The sequence below is a fragment of the Nannospalax galili genome, unplaced genomic scaffold (genome assembly GCF_000622305.1).
Source record: "Nannospalax galili isolate Female #2095 unplaced genomic scaffold, S.galili_v1.0 scaffold56, whole genome shotgun sequence".
Classification (NCBI taxonomy): domain Eukaryota; kingdom Metazoa; phylum Chordata; class Mammalia; order Rodentia; family Spalacidae; genus Nannospalax; species Nannospalax galili.
Window position 1 is genome coordinate 2,030,388 of NW_008340065.1, and position 23,949 is coordinate 2,054,336.

Sequence of the window (23,949 nt, forward strand, 5' to 3'; positions counted from 1 at the left end):
AAAAAAAAAAAAAAAAGGGCCAAAAAATGGGCAGAGGAGGGAGCAGGAGAGATGATGATTCAGCAGGTAAGGGTGAATCCCAGCACCCACACAATGGCTAACAACTGTAACTGTAAGTTCTAGGAGATACCTTGAATCCAGTACCTTCTGACCTTCATGGGCATTTCATGACACAGGTGCACTTACATACATGCAGGTAATACACTATACACATAAAAATAATATTTTTTTTAATGGGCAGAGAACTTAAATAGATATTTCTCCAGAGAAAGTACAAATGGCCCAACAAGCTCATGAGAAGTTAAACATCACTAATTGTTAGGGAAATACAAGCCATGGCTATACAGTGACATAGCACCTATTGGTGTGGCTACTATAAAAAGAATACAGAAATTACCACAAGGGGGCCAGCAAGATGGCTCAGCAGGTAAAGGCGCTTGCCACCAAGCCTGATGACCTGAGTTCAATTGGTAGAAATAAAGAATCAATTCCCACAAGTTGTCCTTTGACCTTCACATGCTGTGGCACACGTGTGCGTGCATGGGCACACACATACATACATACACACACACACACACACACACACACACAATGGCACACGTGTGCGTGCATGGGCACACACATACATACACACACACACACCCCTACACACACAATCTTTAAAATTATGCATGGTAGTTATGCCAAAAAAGTAAGTATCACTGAAGTCATGGGGAAAATGGAGCATTTCTCACACTGGTAGTGAAGGTATAAAATGAAGGAACGCCTATGTAAATAGTGTGGCAATTCCTAAAAACTATATATGACCTAATAATTCACTTCTAGGTATAGACCTTCCCCAAATTAAAAACAGTTCTAAGGGTTATTTGTACACCCCCAGTCCTAGCAGCATTATTCATAACAGTTACAGTGTGAAAGCTACCACTTTCCACCAACAGATGAATAAGCAAAATGTGGTGCAGGCATACAACTGAACAGTATTCAGCCTTAAAAGGAAAGAAAATTCTGACACTGTTACGGCATGCATAAACGCTGAGGACGCTGTACTTAATCACAAAAGAAGCTGTAAAGCTCCACCTGTGAGGTGCTTTGACACATCACAGAAAGTAGCATGGTGGTTGCCAGGAGCTGGGAGAGAAGGGAAGGGAGAACTGTCATTTAACGACCACAGTTTCAGTTTTATAAGAAAAGAGATCTAGAGACAGGTGGTGGTGATGGATGCATATTATAAACATACTTAAGGCCATTAGCTTTATGCCTAAAAACTTCGAAGATGATAGCTTTTATGTTCTGTGTATTTTCTATAAAAATTAGGAGGAAAAAAAAGATATGATTATAAAGCCAGGATATAGCCATAGAGATTATAAATAAATGCTCTGGACACTTGGTGGAAGGCTGTTGTTCTGACTCTGATAACTGGTGCTGGCAGAATCCTGGTGGTAGATTCTTTCCCCATTGGAGTCCAATTCTTCTCTGAGCTAAAGGAACCCAGAGCAAATGTCAATGGCCCCGGCCCACTTTCTCCTGTCTTCCTCTCTCCCTAGAAGGGAACCCCCACCCCCAGCTACCATTCTGCAAATGCAAATTTGCCTTTTGAGTTTTCCCAAATCAGCCTGTCTTAGTTTGTTTCTTCGTTGCTGTGACAAAATACTCTGACTACTACCAACTTGGGGAAGAAAGGGTTTATTTAGCTTACATATCCCAGGTCACAGTTCATCTGGGAGCCCAAGGTAGGAACTCAGAGCAGGAACCTGGAGGCAGGAGCTGGAGCACAGGCCATGGAGGAATGCTGCTTACTGGCTTGCTCCCCTGGCCCCTGCTCAGCTGCTTTCTAATGCAACACAGGCCCACCTGCCCAGGGGTGGCACTACCCACAGTGGGCTGGGCCCTCCTACATCACACAACAATCAAGTAGATGCCCCTCAGACATGGCCACAGGCCAGTCCAATAGAGGCAATTCCCCAATTGAGGCTCCCTCAACCCAGGTGTGTCAGGTTGGCACCAAAGTTATCCAGCATACAGCCCAATTGCCTTTTGAGACTGCTGCAGACAACAGTCTGTCAAACAAGCACTGGGGACCCAGAAGGAGTCCCCATTTCAGCCTCAGACCTTTAACAGCTAACATCTCTAGTCTCTGGTTCCTGGTGACCATCTACTAAGATAAAGACCATCTACTAGGATAAAGGATAAACTCAGGTGACTAAGAGCAAAGCACCCGGCCCCAGGCAGGGCCTTCTTGTGGAGTACATACTCTGCCCTCACTCCAGCAAGTCTGAAGTGTTCAGCAGACTTAGGAGTTCACTTCAGGGCCACAGGTCTAAACAGAGACTGGGACATTCTCAGAAATGCTTCTGTCCACTAGAAAGAGAACCTGAGAAAGCTGGAAAGCATCAGTAGTTAAGTTGGTCTAAACAAAAAGGGTCGGTAATCTTAAGAAACAGGTCCAGGCAACCTCAAGCAGGAGCGGCTTCAGGTGGAGCTGCTGGACTGGAGGGGGAGGCTGTCCACTCATCCTCTGGCACATATGTGTCCTTGGCCAGATGGTCCTTGCTTTTAAATTAGAAGGTTGGATCGGACCCATAGTTTTCACAATCTCTCTGCCTTTTATTTTTCTCATCTAAGGGATATGAAGGTGAATTTGTCACCAAGATCTCTGATTGTTAGTTATATTTCAACTAGAACCTGTCTTCCTGTTCCACTGTATCCTAACCCTGAGTCTGTAAACAGGTCTCCTATCCAGCCAATGTCTCCTAGCCCTCCAGACACCCTCTCCTAGCCCTTCCCCGCAAGGAAGATTCGACTTCCCAGGCAAGCAGCTGGAAGCCTCTTCCTGGTACAGGCCTTTACAGGCGACTTCATGCACATCCCAATCAAGGCCACTAGGATGAAGAGAAGGAAGTAGGGGGCAGGACCCAGCCCTGGCTGTCAAAGCTCGCCTTCCAAACTGACTCACAACACTGATATAAGTTTATATGGAGTCAGATGCAAATTCAAATCTCAAGGAACAGAGGGAGAAAGAGACTCAATGCAGAAAACCCAGCTTCAAGGGAATCACATCAGGCCCTGACCTCATGAGGTGCTTGTGAGCCACCTCCCATCAGTGATGGCCCCAACATGGGTTTATACAAACCAGAACAGCTGGCAGAAGCCCAAGGCCCAGAAGTCAGAAAATAAACCCTGTGGATGACACAAAGGGCCTAATACTCAAAAAGCCACCTCAGCCAACCTAAGAGTCTGCTTCACAACAGAAAAGACTAGGGATTCCAGCCTAAGGCTCATCTTTTCATGTAAATCAATGAGCAAGTTCTATACTGTTTTTCAGTCAATACCCAGTCATCACACCTGACGAATAGAAACCTCTGCTACTCTAGGACAGCCAACTCACACCTGGGGAGGCTACACCCAGCCTGTGCTCCCCTATCTCCCACTAATAGGCCATCAAGGCCTTGCCACTGCCCGCCAGCATCAGGACCAGCTGGCATTCCCAGAGCTCAACCTGCTATGCTGGGTGCCTTGAGCCACCCCAAGTTTCTACACCTAAGTTGTGCCACCTGGTCAACCCCTTCTAAAAGCCCTGCCTGGGGCTGAGAAGATGGCTCAGTTTGTCAAGTGCTCGCCACACAAGCACAACAGCCTAAGTTCTGATTGCCAGCACCCACGAAAAAACCAAGGCATGGTGGTGCACGTCTGCAGTCCCTGCACAGGGGAGGCAGAGAAAGGTGGATCCTTGGGGATTGTCTACTGAGCCAGTCTAACTGAATCAGCAAGCTCCACGTTCAGTGAGAGACCCTGTCTCAAAAAATAAAGTGGAGGGCAATTGAGAACACCGACATTAATGTCTGGCCCCCACACTTGCACACACGTGCATGTGCACACAAACACATGAACGTATACATGCATACACAAAGAATCCCCACCTGGCGAATGGACATAGCGTGAAGCTAAGGGTCTAGGAAGCTCCATCAAGGACAGTAAGGGGAAGGGCTCTGCCCCTCCTGTCTTTATTGTAGGGCTTGGGGCACCGAAGGAAAAAGGAAATCAGATGTGCAATCACATTTTACAAATAATATATTTATTTCCAAATCCTGAACGATAACCAAATTAAAACTGCCTCTGACTCTATCTTGCTGCTTTACACAGGATTAAGAGTCAGTCAAGCCACTCACCCTGAGTATAGGGACAGGTTATGCAGATGTGATGGGTCCAGCCATGTTCTGCTCAGGAAGCATCTCAGCCCCTCCTCAGCCGGTTCCCACCAAGCTCCTGCACCAGGAGCACCTCCTTCCTCTATTGCAGAGCCTGGCCCAGCAGAACTGCCCCAGGAGCCTGGATGAACATGGATGAAGTCCACAGCCTTAGGGCACTCTGGCTAGAGGACTAGGAGCTGATAGCTGGCTGCCACTCTCTCTCGGGACAGCCTCAGCTCACAGTCCAAAGCGGGCTGGAGTGCGACGAGGTGTCATGGGCTCCCCTTGCTCTTTCCGACCTGGAGTATAGATCTTCGTGGACCTGGAGACACAGAGAGAGGAGGTAGAAAACACTGCTCCTCTGCCAGTAGAGTCCCCAACAGGATCAAAGGCCCTAAGCCCTGCTGTTTCTGACCCAGGTGTATAGCAGCCTCGAGGCTCAAGGACTTATCTACAGCACACTGCACTCCCCTGCCTCCCTGTTTCTGATTAGACTACTGAAGGAAGTCCCTCCATTCTGATATCTATTACGGAATGTTAAATGGATTTTTAAACACCTCTTTTCCTGGCCCCTCGATAAGCAGTAGAGACAGTTTCTACCAACCTCAGCAGACCACCACCACTCTGTGTGACAAAGCATCACACTTGCCTTTGTCCCCAGTTCCTGGAGGAATTAGCCAAGTGGCTAGGTGTCTCTGCTGCTCGCAGCAGGCCCTTTAGAACACATCTCACAGTTTTTGCTAGCCCTGAGTAAGATGGGCTGGCTGGTATTGAGAGTTAAGCTCTGAGCCTTGTGGTATGAGTCTAGGCCCTAGAAAGGAGGGCCAGGGAGAGGACCAGAGGCTGAGTTCAATCACCAAGACAATGATTCAACCATCCCTGCCAATGGCATGGAACTCGGTTAAAAACTATGAGCACTAAAGCTCACACAAGCTTCCCTGGTTGGCAACACCCTGCCGTACATACTGTCACAATCGATGTGCCGGGGTACCTGGGTCCCGAGGACAAATGTAGCTTTCCATTCAGGACCTGCTCAGCACCCCTGCTTCTCTTTGGCTGATTCTTATTCGTTTGCAATAATAAAAACTAACTGGTATGTGTCATGCTGTCCTGAGTTCTTGAGTCATTTCCAGAAACCAGAGCAAGTCAAAGGGAATCCCCAGATTTGTAGTAAGTTGGTCAAAAGAGAGGGTGTCCTCCAAACCTGCTGGGGTACATGAAGTGAGGGCAGTCCTGTGGAGGACTATGACCCTGCCTATAGTGTTTGGCCTAACTCCAGGTATCAGACCAGCACAGATGCAGAAATCCAAGGTTCTTCTGTCTGCTGTTTTTCTCCAATCCCCTCACCTGACTGTAAAGCCTTAAGACCTATTCTGGGATTCCAGCCCACTTCAAGCCCTGAGTCCACACAACTACCAAAAACTGCAAATGGACATCTGTGCCTTAAGGTTGTCCACACCTAGTTCTGTGCCTCCACGTGACCATGTAGCAAAGAAGTGACTTCTGCACCAATTCCCCTTTACAATGTTAACATCTTAAAATCCGGACCTAGCACCTGCCTGGGCCCTGGCACCCTCCCAGTGGCCAAGCCTCACCTGACACTGCCCAGGGGGCTGCGCTTCTCCTGCTCCTGCCGCCGGGCACGCAGCTGCTCCTCGGCCAGGGCCATCTCCTCCTCCATAGCAGAGGCTTCCTCTTTAGCTCGACGACGATTCTCCTGAAGGCAGAAGGGGCTAGTTGAGCAGGTTATGTCTGTGCCAGGGACCAGCTCTCAGAACCGGGGGCTGTGGGGCTCTGTGCCCCAGCACCAAGGCTGCTTTCCTTCTGCAGCTCAAACATTTTTGTAAAAATTCAATTCAAAATAGAGTAATTCAGTCCAAGCTGGTCACCTCAGCACCCCATCCAAACCAGTAAGTACTGACATTCTTTGGGGCAGGGGCAGGTTAATATGTGTATGTGTAAGTGTGTGTGTGCACAAAGTGGGGTAGGTGACCCCTTGCACAGGCCAGAAAAGGACACTGATTGATTGCTATCTGAAATAGTGAACAGTGTCTCTCATTGAAGGTGAAGTTCACCTAGGCTCACTTTCAGCTAGGCTGGCTGGCTAGTGAGCTCCCAAGATCTGCCTGTCCTGGTCATGCCCAGCTTTTTTACATGGGGATTTGAACTCAGGTCCTCATGCTTACACAGCAAGCACTACCCACTGAGTCATCTCTCTAGCTCCAAGATTGTCAAGGCAACCTCCAGTCAAGGCTTCCTTTTTAATTTTCCTTCTGGCAGTACTGGAGATTGCAATGCATGCTGGTCCCCAGCTCAGTCCTGTCATCTTTCTCACCAAGGTCACAACTATGGTGGGAAGCACAAGAAAATCAGGAAGACACTGCCATGTGGCTGGAAAGGAAGATGTGTTTGTCCCAGTGTGGAAAACAGAATTCTGTGATAAGTGGGAAGACAAAAGCCAAGTCACATTTTGCAACTCCAATTAATAATGCAAATGTTGGTCATCAGTGGACACCAAATCCAAGATAGACTCATGAGCAGAAGAATCAGAAGAGACACTGCAAGACCACAAATCCATCAGCATCATCCAAAGTGGGGCTACCAGACCTTACATACCTCCTCACAGCATCTGAAAGCCCACAGCACCAGGTAAGCTAATCACATCCTCCCCACACAGCTGAACCCCAATCTTAACCAAGCCTTTAGATTATAAAAGTATTCAAGACAGAGCCATAAGTCAGTCACGACCAGAGGAAGTCATGAGCAAATACATACTATGGAATATCCTACATGACAGATGTACTGATTGCTCAAAAAGTATCAATGTTATAAAAAAAGGGAGGCGAGCAGATCCTGTCCAGGAATAAAGTGTGAACACACATAGCCACCACTACAAGGGCTGCACCCTAATTCAAGCAAATCTTGTCAGAAGTTTTCTCAGATAATTGGGAGCTCTGAATAAGAACTGGAGACCTAAGTAGCACGAAGGGTTAGCTCTAAGGAGTTACAGTGGCACAGAAATCACATACTAGAACTATTCGTCCCAGGTGCATCTTCAAGCACTTAAGGATAAGACAACTCAATCTCTGGAGATAGGCTTTAAAACGTTTGAAGGGAGAGAAGAGTATGGATGATGGGGAGTGAAAAAATTAGCAAAATAAGATTGATGTTGTCATTATGGAAAACGAGAGTTAGTCAATTACGGTGGCTTCTTTAGAGTGTTTATCTCGTTTTATGAGTATTAGAGGTTTTCCACTAAGTTTAAAAAATAAAAAAGGCCCAGCCAACCAACCCATTGGAGGGGTATGAGGAAACTGAGCAGGCAGGACAGATGAGAGTGGATGAGGACGAGCCTTCAACAGCAAGCTGAGGGGGATTCCTCCCATGGGCAAAGGGCACCTCCAAGGAAGCGCAGGATCCTCACCTGCCGAGACTTGCCTGCCTGTTTCACACTGTAGAACATGGGGCCCAGCTCCGCCAGCCATTCTCCATCCACAGCGGTCACACACTGCATGTACTCCTGTGGACAAAAGGGCAGCGAGGTAGAGGTCACAGAGGAGTCAGTGTCCCTTCCCAGAGTGGTTCCACAGTCAGTAGTCACATGAGAAGGCCCTACTGCTAGTCCTGCAAGACTGGAAAATGTAAGGAATACTGGGATTGTGTCTCTCCATCCAAATCTCCCCATGCTTGAGAAAACAGCCCCAGCATCCAAGGGCCCCGCCCCGCCGAAAGCCCTGTGATGACACCAACAGTGGCTTTTCATGCCAGCAGTGAGTAGAAAGCGACCCTGGCACGGCTGAGGTCTCTGGACTCTAAGGGTTAACTTGATACCAACACCCTCCTCCCAGCCCCAAGCTGAAAACCAACCTCAAAGACCCTGCAGAATAACACGGGCACCTCAAGTCTCCAGAGCGCAAAGCACTCTGTACAAGGCAGTAGGGCTTGCAAGGCTTGGCCCGAGCAGGAGGGCCCAGATAGGGAGCACTTTGGGAGACACTCACCTTGGTGGTCATGACCAGCTCATGATACACAATGTAGTCTGGGGTGTAGCCCATTCCAAAGAGAGAGCTGGTGGGGTGCAAGTGGCAAGGCATGCCTGTTCGTATGTTCACGTACTCCCCAATCCCCTAGAGAAGAGGACAGGCAGTCATATCACAAATGCTGTCTTGACACAGACTTAGGGTGAGACCCAGATCTACAGAGACCAAGGACTGTGCTTCCAGACTCATGCTGTGAGGGAAGAAGCTAGAGTTCCATGGCTCCTGGGCTCACCTTAAGCTTCGCTGCCTGGTGGAAATAGGCGGCACAGATACACTTCCTGACAATGTCCCAATCAGTGCCACATGAGGCCAGGCTCATCCGCTGTTGCACCATGATGTCCTTGAGCTGGGCCCGCACCTCCCGGACCTAGAGCAGGACACAGGCAAGTCAGGTTGGAGCTCTCCTTTCTCCTGCCCCACCCCATCCTCCAGACACCCCATCCTCTGGGGTGTTGCCCCTACCTTCCGCATGGCCTTGGCATGGATGAAATGGTTGTTACACCAGATGGTGGAGTAATTATTGTTCTTCCACTGCAGGTAGACATTCAGGTAGGTCAAATGATCACTTTCAGGGACAGCAAACTTCTCCCGGATTTGATCACTCTCCTCCTCTCTGCCCTAAGAAGGAAAAAAAAGACCTTTACTATACGTATGGGGAGTCGAGGCCTATAGAGCACATCCCAAGGGTTCTCCCAGGTCAGTATGTCTAATGTACAGAATAAAAATAATTCATAATAAAGCAGGCTGTAAGATGAGGACTGCAGAACCATACTGGAAGATAAAATATGGTCTTGCTAGCTTCCAAAATACTATGAGGACCACTGACTGAGCCCTTCCACCTCTCCAAACAGCCTATGAGAAGACAACAAAGTCAGAAACTCCAAGTAACACAGAGGATAGCTCTTCCCCATGCAAGACCCCCTCAACCACCCTGGGAAGAGAGTGGAACCAGTGCCAACTCCCCACCTTAGGCCTATAGAAGATGGCAGGGACTGAGAGCATGGAGACGATGAGCAGAATCTCAGAGCTGCAGCCCATGTCACAAGACACAATGAGCATCTTGGACAGGGCTGGGTCCAGTGGGAACTCCACCATCAGCCTCCCGGTGGAGGTGAGACCACCTAGAGAGAAAGCAAACCCAGAAGTTCCATGAACCGTGGAAAAAAGAAGCCAAGTGCCAGGGTCCTGAGGCCCTGCCAGCTCTTGGCCACCGCACCTGTGTTATCTAGGGCCCCAAGGATCCACAGCTGATACATGGAGTTGAGCATGTTGTCCTCTGGGGGTGGGTCCATGAAGTGGAACTGCAGCAGGTCCTGCACCCCAAGGGACTTGAGCAGCAGCACCACGTTGGCCAGGTTGGTCCTCTGGATCTCAGGCACCGTGGTGGTCAGGAGCTCATTCTTGTAGGCACTCTGTGTGTAGAGCCTGCAGGTGAGAAGTCACCAATTGGGCTGCGCTGCCCTGTGCTGGCCCACCACTCCTCACATGTGACTGGCTATCCTCGGGGACCACACAGCAGGTCAGCAGGAACTACTCCAAATTCTCACAAGTGTGGCCCCCAACTGCCCATAAATTGTCCAGGCAGGGCCCTGCTCTCCTCCCCACTTAATGTTTCCCTGAATCACCACTGCCACCTGCCCAAACCCCTTCTTGCCGGCTCAACTCTTCTGCCAGAGCCCCCCACACACCTGTTCCATTGTGGGAACCAAAGCACTTGGAACGAGAATTACAGCAAGGTCCTATTGTCTCAACATCTTGCTGAATTTCTATAATAATGCATTATTTTTTTAAATCAAAAAAACAGAAGAGGAAAAATTGTTGGAAAAGTAAAAAGCACTGTCAGTTACTTGGACCCATCCACCAGGGTGGGCTGTAGTTGCTGGTCTCTACTGCAAGCACCTTCCTTAGCTCTGTCTGCTTCAGAGCTTCCCTGGAAAGGCTGCTCTCTCCACTCAGCAGCACCACCCAGTGGCAGCTCTTGAATACTCCCAGCCTTGGAACTCAGCTCTAACTAGGGCCAGTACCACACAGGATGCAGCGGGTTCCAGTCAGCAATTCCAGCGCTGCCCCGGGAAGCAGGCTAGCACAGGGCTCCTACCTGAAACACTGACCTGGGCCCGTCCTGCCAGCTCGCCCTGACCTCTGGTTAGCATTGGCCTGGCTGATGGGGTAGATCTGTAGAGCATCCATGCCAATCCTGGGGTTGAAGACCTAGGAGGGGGCCCAAAAAGAGCTGATTATGGACAGAAGGTGGGGGGGGGAGGGGAGGCAGCCCTGAGACAGACAAACCCAGTTACTACACCTCACAGAGCAAGTCATAGCATGCAGGTAGCCATTTTTAAAGCCAGCAGCCTCAAGAAACAGTCTCAGAGGCTTCCCCATGAATACCAGTTCCTTGATCTCTACTGAGCTTTTTAAATCATCTACATCCTCACACTACCACAAGGATTAAATGGATCAAATGTGACAAACTCAGTGCTCACTACATGTTAGCCTAAGACCCCCACCTTACAGAGGACCTTATAGAGTAAGGGCCAGGGCCCGACTTCCCACCCGAGCCCCACTCACTTCAGGTGAAAACCCAGGGCCTCCTGCAGCTCTCCTTACCTTTAACTTGCAGTAGCCAGAATCGATAACAAACATAATGCCATCGACGGTCAGGGATGTCTCAGCGATGTTGGTGGCAACAATACACTTCCGAACGCCATCTGGAGCCTAGGGCCAATCAGCATGGGCAAGAAGTAAGCTGAGTCCTTGGGAGCAGAAGACTGCACCTCCCCTTCCAGGGAAGAAACATCCCTCCCACTTGCCCTCTTCTGTGGGAGGCCAAGAGACATTCAAAGGTAATGACCCAAAACAGGCATTCCCATTCACACCTTCTGGAAGATTTTGGCCTGGAGATCAGAAGGCAACTGAGAATAGATTGGCAGCACAGCCAGGGCGGGCGCATTCTCCAGTTCCTCCAGGTGCTCCACAATCTGGTCTGAGGTCACCTGAAGTCACAGGAAGGAGCCATGAGACTCTGCAGCCTCAAACTCTCATACAGAGGTTTCACCACCCATCCCAATGGACCCAAGCACACACCTCAATATCCTCTTGGCCAGGCATGAAGATAAGGATGTCCCCAGGAGCTCCTGACAGGTGCACCTGCAAGGACTGCTTTACTGCAGCCTCCACGTAATCTTCCTGTGGGGTCTACAACACCAGCGGGGGACAGTCAGAAGGGCACAGGGGCAGCATAGGTCAAGCACCCCTTATAGAACACACAGCTGGTCACTGGTCTGGGCTGCAACAGCGGACTCAGGACGGCCATCTTCAGAATGGGCCTGACTACGAGGCCCTAGCAATTATACCTAGAGTCTCCCCAGGATCCTTACTTCAGAAACAAGGACACAAAACTTCCCACAGACCACAGCCCTGTGTCTCCCATCTGAGCCTGAGAGCTTCAGGCTGTCCCTTTTATCCCATAACAGCTTTCTATCTCAGTACCCCACCTCCTCCAGCTGGTTTTTCATCAGAGAAGTGCATGGCCTGGGACTGCATACCTTGCTGAAGAGGATGTCAACGGGGAAGGTACGCCCAGGGATGTGGAAGATGGGAACATTCCCAAAAAAGGCAGCAAATTTTTCAGCATCCATAGTGGCTGATGTGACAATGAGTTTCAGGTCTGAGCGCCGAGCCACAACCTAAGAGAAAGGGGTCATTCAGAGCTACCATGGGCTTGGGGCCTCCAGCCTCGCCTCATTACCACAAATAAAGCAGAAGCAAATGATGGCAAAATGGCCTGTCAGACTGATCAATCGTCAAGACCAAGCACTGGAGCCAGAAGTCACTCAGCTGAGCGAGGGCAGAGCACACTACACCAGCAGGTCTGAGCAAGTAGCCAGGGGCCTCAGAGACGACTCACCCCAACCCACATGGAGCACCTCAGCCACTGCAGCTGGCAGGACAGTGGTCATAGCCCCAAGAGAACAGAGGAATGGACCGTATAGCCCTCACCTCCCGGAGCAGCCCAAAGAGGACATCGGTGTTGAGGGAGCGCTCGTGGGCCTCGTCCATGATGATGGCGCTGTAGTGATCCAGGTCAGCCTCCCGGAGGGACTCACGGAGCAGGATCCCATCAGTCATGTATTTGATCAAGGTGTTTTCAGAAGTGCAGTCTTCGAAGCGGATGGCATAACCCACCTGGAGGTCAGAGAGATGCTCGGAAACTCTGGCCGCTACTCACTGCTAGCACCCCAGACTGGGGTCCAGCCTAAGTAGATCACACCCTCCAGCATAAAAGGCAGAAAATATCAGGGGAAACTACCAGGCTCGGCCCTTACATCCACTCACCTCTTCACCGAGGTTTCCCCCCATCTCTTCACTGACTCTCTTGGCCACTGACATGGCAGCCACACGCCGGGGTTGAGTGCACCCAATCATCCCATAGTCCGTGTAACCATCTTCATGCAGATACTGCGTCAGCTGAGTGGTCTTGCCACTCCCTGTCTCCCCAACCACGATCACAATGCTATTGTCTCTACAAGGAAGAGTAGGCAAAGAGCTGAGCAGCCTGGGGGGACGTCAACTGCGAGAGAACTCCAGAAAGCCTTCATGAAGTCCTGCCTCCCTCCTGTCACCAAGTCTAGCTTGCCCAGGAGCATGCTTGCCTAGAGAGGACTTCATTGGCAAAAGAGCCTTCTGGGGAGTGACCACACGAACGTGTGGAACACAGTAACATGAGCTGAAGCACTAAAGGAAATGGCATCTTCTTTCTTCAGGCAGCATAGTTCAGGGCAACCGATTAGGGAAAGAAGTTATTTCCCTTCCCCAGCAGGTGCAACACACACAGGAGAAAGTTCCTGAGTACAGACAGGAGCCAGAGGGACGGCCGCTGGGCCCAGGGCCATTACCTGATGATAGTGAGGAGCTCCTGCTGCACAGCGAAGATGGGCAGGTACTGCCTCTGCTCCAGGATCGACTTCTTCTTTGCAAACTCGCTGCTGGCCTCGCTCTTCTCCTTCATGTGATCAGCAAACTTCTGCTCTGTCCTGGGAAACACAACCGACTGAGCACCTTGCATGACTTCCCATACCATCCCTCCTGACTGAGTTAGCTGCCCTTCTTCTGACTCCCAGGAAGGAGAATGACTGCAACAAGCAGCAATCAATCTCTCCAACACCAAAATAGCCAGGTCATCTAAGACTGCACCTCATTGGGTCTGAGGACCAGAACTGCAGTGAGACTCCATCCAAAACACAGTCCACAGCCCTGGGTCAGAGAGCTAAATACTGACCAAAGAGGACAGAGTCTCGAGTGAACAAATCCCTGCCCTAAGCAGAATGTGACCAGAAGAGGAGTTGAAATCAGCCAGCATGTCACTACCTTGCAAAGAAGAGCCAGGCAATTTCAACACAACACATGAAGGACTTAAACAGTCACTGGAGTCCCCTAAGTTATGACTAACGCGACATGAAGGTCAGAATTCCTGTCTCCTCTCGGCAGGGTAGCACAGTCCAAAGGCCTCATTTCAAAGGACTGAGAACAGTTCACTTGATATGTACCTTCAGTTTCAATGTCTGACACATGGACACTTCCCAAGACCCAGAAGCACCATGTTCCACCCACCCTCCCCCAAGTGTCCTTCCCTCCCTTAGATCTGCCAAGCTCCTTAGAACCTCTATTTCTAATTCCTCCCAGTCCTCCTGGCCATCTGACAAGTGAAACCTAATTACCCAGAGACTATCAAGGGCTAACCAGTAATACCAGCTTCCCATGTGGGACATTTCACACAGAGGTACAAAGACTCCCTAACCCAAAAGATGGTTCTGTGGGATGTGAGATCCACAGATGTGAGCCATGTAAGGGACATCTGAGTCTGGCACATATGCAATGCAGAAACCCCAATAAGCACAATCCCATATCTGCCCCCAATACCTCTATCGACAGAGAAGTCACTACCAAAAGAATAATAACCCTTTCTACTTTAGATGCCCTGCGAACAGTTCTTCCTTACACTGAGCTGAAATCTAATCAGTGGAGACAATCCTGCTTTCCCAGGCTGACACCAGGAAGGAGCTGTTGCAGTGGGCAAGCGCACAGGCCCCTTTGCACTATCTTGGGCTCACTCGAACCAGCATTTCTTAGCTGGGTGCCCTTAAGCAGGTTCCCCACCTCCCTGGGCCTTGCTCTACTCACACCACCACTGCAGCAGCAAAGGTGATGATGGGAGTAATTCCCAAGGAAAGTTGAAGACAGTACAGAGACCTGGGGAAAAGGATCAGAAAAAAACAGCAAAGGTCTCAAGAGTGGTACCTCATGGTTTCCCTAGTCACAAGGCACGAGCTTGGGAGCATACCTACTTCTGGCTGAGCCTACTCACCTGTAGTCCACCTTCCCATCTTCTGACACAGCTTTATCTGGCTCCTCCTCTTTTTTGACACCCATTATGTCTCCCAGTTTGGTCCCTGCCAGTTCCCAGTGTTTGTGTTGAGCCTGAAGAAGATAAGAGTTCAGTCACCCCATCCTCTGAGAAGACTGTAGGCAATGGAAACAATCCCAGTGGACAGCAGCCTCCTCCGCAGGTGGCAAAGTCCCAGCAGTGGCACTGAGCCCCAGAGTTCAAGCCTCAGGCCTCTGGCTCCCTGTGGATATCCTACGTTAGGAATGAGTAGAGGAACACAGTGCCCTCCTCTGGCGGCCACTTCTTCCACGAAAGCATATCCTTTGACTGCCAGCAGGGATCTGCTAGCTGTGCGGGCTGAGATTTTTTAAAGGAAAAGAAACACACACAGATTCCCCAGCAAGTACCCAGAGACCAACCTTCTTTCGCTCCTTTTGCTCCCTGTGCTTCCGCACTGTCTGGCTGCCTTTCCGAGCAATAATGGCCAGGTCAGAAGTGGCATCCTTGACTGGAATCACAGGCTCCGGCTATAGGAAGTGGAGGAAGAAAGGAGATTTCACACTGTTCACACTGGTCACTGAAGCAGAGGGCTTGTCTCACAAAGGCCCTAGTAAATCAGAGTTGCTGTGCCATCAAGACGCTGGGCTGTGCCCTATCCTTTCTTCCTCCCTCTTCCTCAGGACTTTTTAACTTCCAGGTCTCTGGCCACAGGAGCCTCACCTGCTTGGTAAACACAATACGCCCATCCAGAAAGGGAGGCACCAGGTTGTGCACCATCAGATGCACCTTGGCCGCATTGTCCTCTTCAAAGTCCTCATCCACTTCCAGTCGATGGACCACCCCACTGGTGAGCATGCGGTTAGTCTCCCAGCGCTCGTTATCCTGTGGGGACATAACAGGAACCACTCAGCCTGCAGCCAAGTGGTCACCCTCAAAGGACACAAGGCAAGTCCACACATCATATCCTAACAAAAGAGAACTCCCACAGGCCTCTCTACCCCACAGCTCCTTAGGAGAGGCACTGGAGCCAAATCCCCAGCAGTACTTGTCCCAAGAAGCAGCACCTTACATCTCAGAACCTCCAGTAAGGAACATGAATGGTGACCAGCCTTACTCCTACTCAGAGACACACAGAACACACACCCAGGTGTGCACCACACCACCCATACACCCTCCTCCAGGACTCTCACACAGCACTGGAGAAAGAAGTATGAGCTGGGTTTTCTCCGCCACCCAAAGATTCCTGCCCACCCCTCTCCAACTAGTGGCATATCTGATCCTCTCAGCTATCGGCCAGCTGTGGACCAGCCGTCTTCCCACATGTCCCGCTCCGCTCTGCATCTGCGCCAACCACTGCTGCAGCCTCACCTCGTTGATCTGCCTGCGCTGGGCCGAAATGCGCTTCTGCTTCTGTTTATGCAGGTGCTGCTCCCGCCGCCTCACGTAGTCCTCAGAGGAGTAGGCCAGGGGGTTGTGGAACTCATCGTATCCCTCGTCCATCATGTACCAGTCCCGGTCTGCTTGCTGGAGAGCATGAAACAGAGCATGAGAACAAGAGACAAGTCAGGTTTGTGCACGAGGCACAGCCAAAGGGGAGCAGGCATCTGGTGAGACGTGCAGGGCATCAGAACCCCCTTGCGAGAGCTCCGAGAGACCACCTGGGGAGAAGGCCAGGAGACTTTATACAGCTACGACCACATGGTAGGCTGCCATGCCAGCATGTCCTACTTTTACCACACAGAGGTACCCACACAGCAAGAGTAAGATCTGACAGGCTGCATCAGCAGAAAAGCATCACTGTACAGCCTGCAACTCTCAGAAGACTCCAGGGCTTTTGACGGAACAGCATTAACCACCACTCTCCAAGCCCAGGCCTGCTGGAGGGCCACTTGGGGCCCTTGGCTCTGATTCCCTTCACCCACACCTGCGGGGACCACCACCACCCTCAAACATGTTGCCTTTACCCTCTGGTCATCCTCCCACTGCTGCCGCTCCTCTTCAGTGTCAAATGAAATCCCTTCTTCACCATCCTCGCGTCTCCCTGAAGGACAGCAGACAGCAGGTCAGTCCACACAACTCCAGCTCATCTCCAGGGACAGGAAAAGAGCTGTAAAGCCACACAGCTTCCACTCAGCCAAACTCAGATGGGACAAATTACTTTTCTACCTCCTGCCCCTCAGGCCTTACCTCGGCCCCTGGACAGACGTGGGGTGGACCCCAGGTGTCTTCTGTCATCAGCCCACTCGTTGTATTTATAGGAGGGGGTCGGCAGAGGTGTGTCATCCGAGTACTTGCTCCTCACAGACCTGGGAAACACCAAGCTCGGGAGTCACTGGGCGGAACTACACCCCGTACCATGTGCCTGAGACCCTAGCTGTTCCACCTAGACCTCACCTGTCTCGGTCTCGAGTGGATGGCCGATGGCTCCGCTCAGAATCCCGATAAGGAGTTGGGGAGGGTGATTCCCACTGAGAGCGCCTTGAGGAGCCATAGCCACTGTCCTCCTCCTCCCAGGTCGACCTTGAAGGGGTGGCTGCATCTGGGAGCAGAGACAGACGCAGTAAACATTCAGCATCAGGGACGCAGCTGACCCACCAGCAAAAAGCCAGCTCTACCAACTTCTTTCGGCAGGAAGAGGGATTTGAAACAGTGTCTCATTATGTGGTTAAGGTTGGCCTCAAATTCATGATTGTCCTGACTCAGCTTTCAAAGTGTTGGGATTATAGACATAAACCACCAAACCTAGTTTCTCAATTTTTTTTTTTTAGTTTTTAATTACATTTATTTGTGTGTATATGTGTGTATACATGTACCACAGTACACATGTGGAGGTCAAGGATGTTTCTCAGGAGAGGACAGTTCTCTTCTATCATGTGGGTTCTGAGGATTGAACTCAGATCATCAGTCTTGGCAGCAAGTACCTTTGCCCATAGGGCCATCTCACCAGTCCCCAACTTGGTTCTTTTACTATTTTGTACTTCATTGGTTAGTTGTTTTTTTTTTTTTCTTGAAGTGTTTTGCCTGCATGTGTGTAAATGCATTCATGTTGTCCAACATCCACAGAGGACAGAAGAGGATGTTGGATCCCCTGGAACTGGAGTTAGCCACTATGTGGGTGCTGGGAACTGAACCCGGGTCCTCTGCAGGAGCAGCCAGTGCTCTTACCACTGAGTCATCTCTCCAGTTTCCCTTGTACTTCTCTGTAATGGATATTTGGTTTTAAAGATAGTACTGACAATTTTTTTTTTTTTTTTGGTCTTTTTGACAATTTTTAAAGAGATCTAAATGTTAACAGTCCAGCTTTCATTCTACTTAAAACAGCATTTTTTTTTTTTTTTCTTTTTGAAGCAGGGTCTTCCTGCAGCCCCAGCTGTCCTGGAACTCACTACGTAAACCAAGCTGGCCTTGAACTCACAGAGATCCGCCTGCCTCTGCCTCCCAAGTGCTGGGACTACAGGTGTACGCCACCATGCGTGGCTTAAAACAGCATTTTTGTTTTGTTTTGTTTTGTTTTTGTTGTTTTTTTGGTCTTTTTGAGACAGGGTCTCCCTGTAGCCCCAGCTGTCCTGGAACTCACTATGTAGACCAGGCTGGCCTTGAACTCACAGAGATCCACCTGCCTCTGCCTCCCAAGTGCTGGGATTAAAGGCGTGCGCCAACCACGCCCGGCTCCTAAAACAGCATGCCACTGAGGCCGGAAGCTGCTCCTCTGCCCTTCAACACATGAATCCTCTCCAGCCACCACAGAAAAGCTCCCATAATACCTTTAGGTCGATGTCGAGGACTCTCTGGCTCATTTCTTCTGCTGCTACGCTCTGAGCCTCCATCTCGCTCGGATCTGCTGCTGTGCCTACTTCTGTCCCGCTCATCTGTGAAGAGTCGAACACAGAACTTAACACGGTGTATCTCATCCTAATCATGCATACCCTGGAGAAAGGACAGCTCCCGCCCCGTCTCACAGGTCCACCATGCACTGCTCTAATATGCTCTGTGAGCTGAAATTCAGATTCACATTCTCTCAAGGGGGGGAAAAAAAAAAGTACTAAGTACAAAGTTCAAACTCACATAATAACTTTTTTCCTCCAAGAACTAAAAGAAAGAATAGCTACAAGTCTGACAAATAGTGTTGTGGGTTAGAAGCCTTAAGCTATATACACTATTGAGCGAAGCCAGGGTTGGATTTTGGTCTAGCTTTGCTCCGCGGCACTGTCCTTTCTTCCTCACCAACACTACTGTGAACTCTGGTTTCTTGTATGCATTACCCATTATTTCCTTTGCCACCAGTTTTCATAAAGAGCAGTGACCACACACTCAAGCAAAACAGCTACGTTATAAGCAAGGACCCTTTCCTTAAATTCCTTGCTAATCCAGTCTCAATAGGAAGACAGCATACAAATAAGGATACCCAATTAATGAACATTATAAAAGTTCCTGGGGGGCTGGAGAGAGGCTCAGTGGCTAAGAACACTGAATGTTCTTGCAGAAGACCCAGGTTCAGATCCCAGCACCCACATGGCAGCTAACAACTGTCCGTAACTCCAGTTCTAAGGGATCCGACGCCCTCTTCTGACCTCTGTGTGCACTGCACAACATGGGTGCGCTTCCATACATGCAGGCAATACACGCATACACATAAAATTAAAAAAAAAAAAATAAAGTTGCTGGGACAGGAAAAAGGTTAGCATGCTTGTTCACATGCTAACCACAACAGGGACCCTGCTGGCACATCACCTCTGTCTCTCTTGCGGTCATAGTCTCGTTCCCTGGATTTCTCCTTCTTCCGATCCTTTTCTTCTTTGGATGAGGCATAGACACCATGCTCCCGTCGATCCCGCTCTCTCTGCCGACTGCGTTCCCAAAACTCCTCACTCACACCCCCAGGATGGGATGGAGTCTCTACGCGAGCAGATCGATAATGCCTGGAACAGAGAGATCAGCTAGGGAAGAGATCTCCATGGAAGCAAACATACCTCTGGCTGCTTCAGACAAGCAATCTGTCCTTCACAGTGCATCTCCCTAATGCATTTAAACTCCATCATCCATTCCTTAGCTGCTTCTGAATTTTTCCCTCTGAGGAAAATACCAACTCCTATCTAACATCGGTATTATAGAACCGGAAAAACTCATAAAGCTCTTAGGTGTCCAGCAAGAAAATCGAGTGCACACCGGCTAATATTTCCTGGCCTCCACCTTTACCCTCATTCTTTACCTGTCTTTCCGGCTACTTCTGCCAGCCTGCTCATCAGCCTCCTCCTCAGCATCCTTCTGCTCATCCTTGCTCTCCTCCCAGTCTTTGTAGGAAGAGATTCTGGACTTTTTCTTGTCCTCCCCATCATCCTTCTCCTCTCGTTCCCTCCGTTTCAGGGAAGCCAGCAAGTCCAGTCCTAGCAGTGAGGGGCGGGGAGCAGGGGCTTTGAAAATGTGCTGCTCGCTGGCTGCGCTTTTGGTCTTACAAATAAGACCGCCAACCTGAGAGTCCAGGTCGGTGCCTTCCAAACGATGGATCGAGGCATCCTCAGTGGTGTCCTCCATCTCAGGCTTGGAGATTTCTCTGGAAGAGAGGCAAACCATTTGGTACTGGGCATAAGGAGGACTCAGCTCTGCTTATCCCCGAACAACTACTTTCATAAGTACGTGGAGGTGGCTGGCCCTACCTCTCCCATACCAAACCTAGGACAGCTCTGCCACTTCTTTTTTTGTTTTGTTTTGTTTCTTAGGGGGCGGGGGGTTCAGGTGTGCACACACATGTGTGCACACGCAAGTAGAGGCCAGAAGGCAACATCAGGTATCTTCCTCAGTTGCTCTCCAACTTGTTTTTTTGAGGTAAGGTCTCTCACAGTACTGGGAGCTCACCAATTCAGTCAGGCTGGCTAGCCAGCAAGCTCCTGGAAACGGCCTGTCTCTGCCTCCACAGAACACACACACCTCCACACCTGGCTTTTTCCATGGGTTCAGGGATCCAAACTCAGGTCCTCATACTTATATGGCAAGCACTTCACCAACTACGCCATCTCCCCAGCCCCTTTTGCTACTTCTTGTTAAGACCTTCCCATCAAATCATTGACAATCTCAAAAACTCTGCCTATTCCCACCCCAAATCATGCCAAAAGACAGATTCACACACACATCAAACATGAGGATCCAAGAGGATATCATCCTCAAACCTCACTAAGAACTACTTACTGGAGTACAAAGTTTTCTACGAAGTGAGTAAACTAGATTTGAAGTTAAAAACCTCATTCCAAATCCAAGTTCTTGAGCTGGGCATGGTGGCACACACTTATAATTCCAGCACGCAGGACACTGAGGCAGGAGGATGGCAAGTTGGAGGCTTGGCTAGGCTACCCAGTGAGTTCCATGCCAGGCAGGCTACATAGTGAGATCCATCCTCTACCCCTTATAAGTCTTGCCTCTTCCCTCCCACCATTTGGTTTATTCTTCTGTAATTTCACTCTTCTACAGAACACACTTTCTCCTACTTCAGAGTCAGAATATTTGTCTTTAAGATCCCATCAGCTCATCGCCTCTAAACACCATTCAGACATACTCCCCTTTCCCATGGGAACTGGAGAAGCATTTTCCACCTCTCTAGTAACAGATTAAAAAAAAAAAAAAATCCAGGCTCCTGGTACTCTCTATATCTGTGAAAGTAAGCAACTGAATCTTTGGTTAGACATTACTTCTCTATTAAAAAATGAAAATCCCTTGCCAGGCGTGCTGGCGCACGCCTTTAATCCCAGCACTCGGGAGGCAGAGGCAGACAGATCTCTGTGAGTTCAAGGCCAGCCTGGTCTACATAGTGAGTTCCAGGACAGCTGGGGCTACAGGGAGACCCTGTCTCAAAAAGACCAAAAAAAAGAAAGAAAGAAAAAAAAGAAAATCCCTTCTCACACCTTTATTCTGCAGAAAATTTACCTGACAGCTATTGACTATTCAGTGTTCATTGTTTGAGTTAAAGTTTTGTATTTGCTCCAAAAAAAAAAAGATCATAGTCTTAGTTCATTAGCTGTACCAGTCAGTGATTAAGTAGAACTACAAATTGTATAGGCTTTATTGTTTATTGCTGGTGTATGACCTTAATAAAGTGTATTATGTATTACCAGCAGGATGTTTTAACTGTGACTACTGTATAAAAACCTTGATATCCTTCATAAGCACATGAAATTTGAAACTTTCCATCCTGCCCATTTTGTTAAGCTGCAGTCATCTTGGACCTTTTAAACACAAATTTGAAACTCAACCAAGCTGTGATAAGTAGAATGGTTATTGTTTATACTGTGGTATGTTTCTGATTACAGCAGACAATGCTTTCTTTTCCACTTGTCTTTGAGAATAAAGGAAAAAGAATCTTCAGATGCAAAAAAAAAAAAGAAAAAGAAAATCATTTCTGCTTTACATAATCCATCAACCCATTGTGAAAATAAAACAAGAAAGTATATGTGAACCCACTCTATAACAACAGGTGTTACACAAATGGAATTGTGACATATTTGGTTTGATCTGCTCCTATATACTGACTAGTTTCCTCACCAATTTCTTAACTTTACATCCTTCTCCCTCCCTTTAAGCCACAGGTCCAGCAGAGCAGAGATGTTGGAGCATAATGTTACTATCCACATTCTACCCCACTATCACAGAAGCCACTTTTTTTTGGGGGGGGGGCGTGGATCAGTAGTGTTTTGTGGGAAAAAAAAGAAAAACAGCGTCCCAGTGTAAAGTCACCTGACAACAATCTATATTCATTATTGACCAAAATTATTTATAAGAAATATTAAGTTGGAAAATGGTGTTTCAGGAAAGCATCTGGGACACAGTAGGATTTCTTGGGTGCTCAGCCTATAACGAATTCTTCTTTACCTCCTACCACACAATACTACCCACTTGTAAGCATAAACCCATAATGGACACTTGTATTATTTCCCCTCATTCCAACAATACAGCAAAAGAACTCTTGAGGGTTACTGTGCCTCCAGAATCTAGACTTCTTTTGCCATGCTCTAACATGCACAGCTCTAGAGAGGGGTATTGCAAACATAATATAGATGAAGAAACAAGAGCTGCATTTGTAAATATCATCATGCCAGATGGAAAAGAGAATATGTCAGCATATGTCAGCATATGAGGAATCTAGGCAGGAAGGCAGCAATACACAGGCTGTCAGCTGTCGTCTGAGCCAGGAATTATGTCTAAAATGCTATGTGGATACATGGGCAAGAATCTCCTCTGTCCTGTTGACTGCTATATCCCACTAAGTGGCAAATAACCACTTAGGTGAGTGAATAAATGTAACTTATTAAGGGAGAAAGGGGAGTCAAACATTTCTTGAGAGAGCAAGAAAAGATATCAGTAATACAGGACAAGGAATATTAACTAACTCCTGAAAAGAACAAATAAGGAGCTCCTGGGCCAGATTATGGGAGGAAAGAGGCCACAGTGTAGACAATAAAGAAAAAGCCCGCACTTTCTCGGTCAGCAATTACTCACTGAATACGTCCTTGGGCCAATCACTGCTCTCAGCAACACGGATGAATAAATAGGCAAACTCCCTACCCTCTTGGAGTCGATATTCTACTATAGATCAGCCACCAGATAGGCTGCTGAAGACACCTCTGGGAGGGAGATGGAAGACCCAGGAGCCCTACTCAGGATCCCCAACTATTCGCTAAGGGGTTTAGGGTACAGTCCTAACAAGAACGCAGGTCAGATCAGCATCCTGGATCCCAGAGACGGCTCCAGACAACGGGACGTGAGCAGAACAAGGACAAAGAGTCCGGGGGGTGGGGGCTGAATGCCCACAGGATCGGTCAAGTGAGTAGAGAAAGTTGGGTAACAAGGACAAGAGGAACTCCCAAACCCAGGGCCCATATCCAGGCCGGGATGCGATCCCGGCCGCCCGGAGCCGCCACGACAGCCGAAGGACGGGGCCGGAAGGAGGGAGGGACACTCACCTCACCAAGCGCAGCTCGCGAGACTCTTCTGTCCCGGATCAGGGGGTGCCTGCGCCACCTCCGCTCGGTCAGATGGTCTCAAAGGGCCAAATTCGGCTCCTTGAAAGCGGCCATAGTTGTCCCATAATACCCTGCGCGGTCCTTCTATCCATTCACAGACACAATCGAGAGCAGACCGGAAATCGAGGCTTCCGGGACTCCAACGTGAGACAAGGCGAACAAGCCCTCAAAGCTGCAGTGTCCGCCTCCGGGCAATGCTTCGAACAGAGGCACTTCCGAGTCTCCTTGCGACCAATCACGCTTAGCCTAAGAGTTGACACCCCGCCTCTGGCCGGAGGGCGTGAGGAGGTAACTGGAAAGAGGTCGGCCATGTTTAATAAGGGCGGAAA

The 23,949-nt window shown here is 49.2% G+C and overlaps 1 protein-coding gene across 1 annotated transcript; it reads right to left on the reverse strand.

Moving 5' to 3' along the window:
• Window positions 1-4,050: 4,050 nt before the first annotated feature.
• Window positions 4,051-23,838, reverse strand: Dhx38 (DEAH-box helicase 38). The gene is made up of 27 exons (XM_008834936.3): window positions 23,561-23,838; window positions 19,822-20,163; window positions 19,344-19,531; window positions 18,377-18,481; window positions 17,007-17,151; window positions 16,800-16,918; window positions 16,577-16,653; window positions 15,981-16,136; window positions 15,333-15,494; window positions 15,032-15,139; window positions 14,592-14,704; window positions 13,123-13,260; window positions 12,563-12,749; window positions 12,227-12,412; window positions 11,773-11,913; window positions 11,312-11,422; window positions 11,104-11,220; window positions 10,835-10,942; window positions 10,326-10,438; window positions 9,444-9,652; window positions 9,194-9,348; window positions 8,690-8,845; window positions 8,460-8,594; window positions 8,189-8,314; window positions 7,612-7,707; window positions 5,783-5,904; window positions 4,051-4,509 (listed from the first exon to the last, which is right to left on the reverse strand). Exons 2-27 carry the CDS (start codon window positions 20,142-20,144, stop codon window positions 4,425-4,427), a joined length of 3,681 nt encoding a protein of 1,226 aa, XP_008833158.1. The 5' UTR covers window positions 20,145-20,163; window positions 23,561-23,838; the 3' UTR covers window positions 4,051-4,424.
• Between the last annotated feature and the right edge of the window lie 111 nt (window positions 23,839-23,949).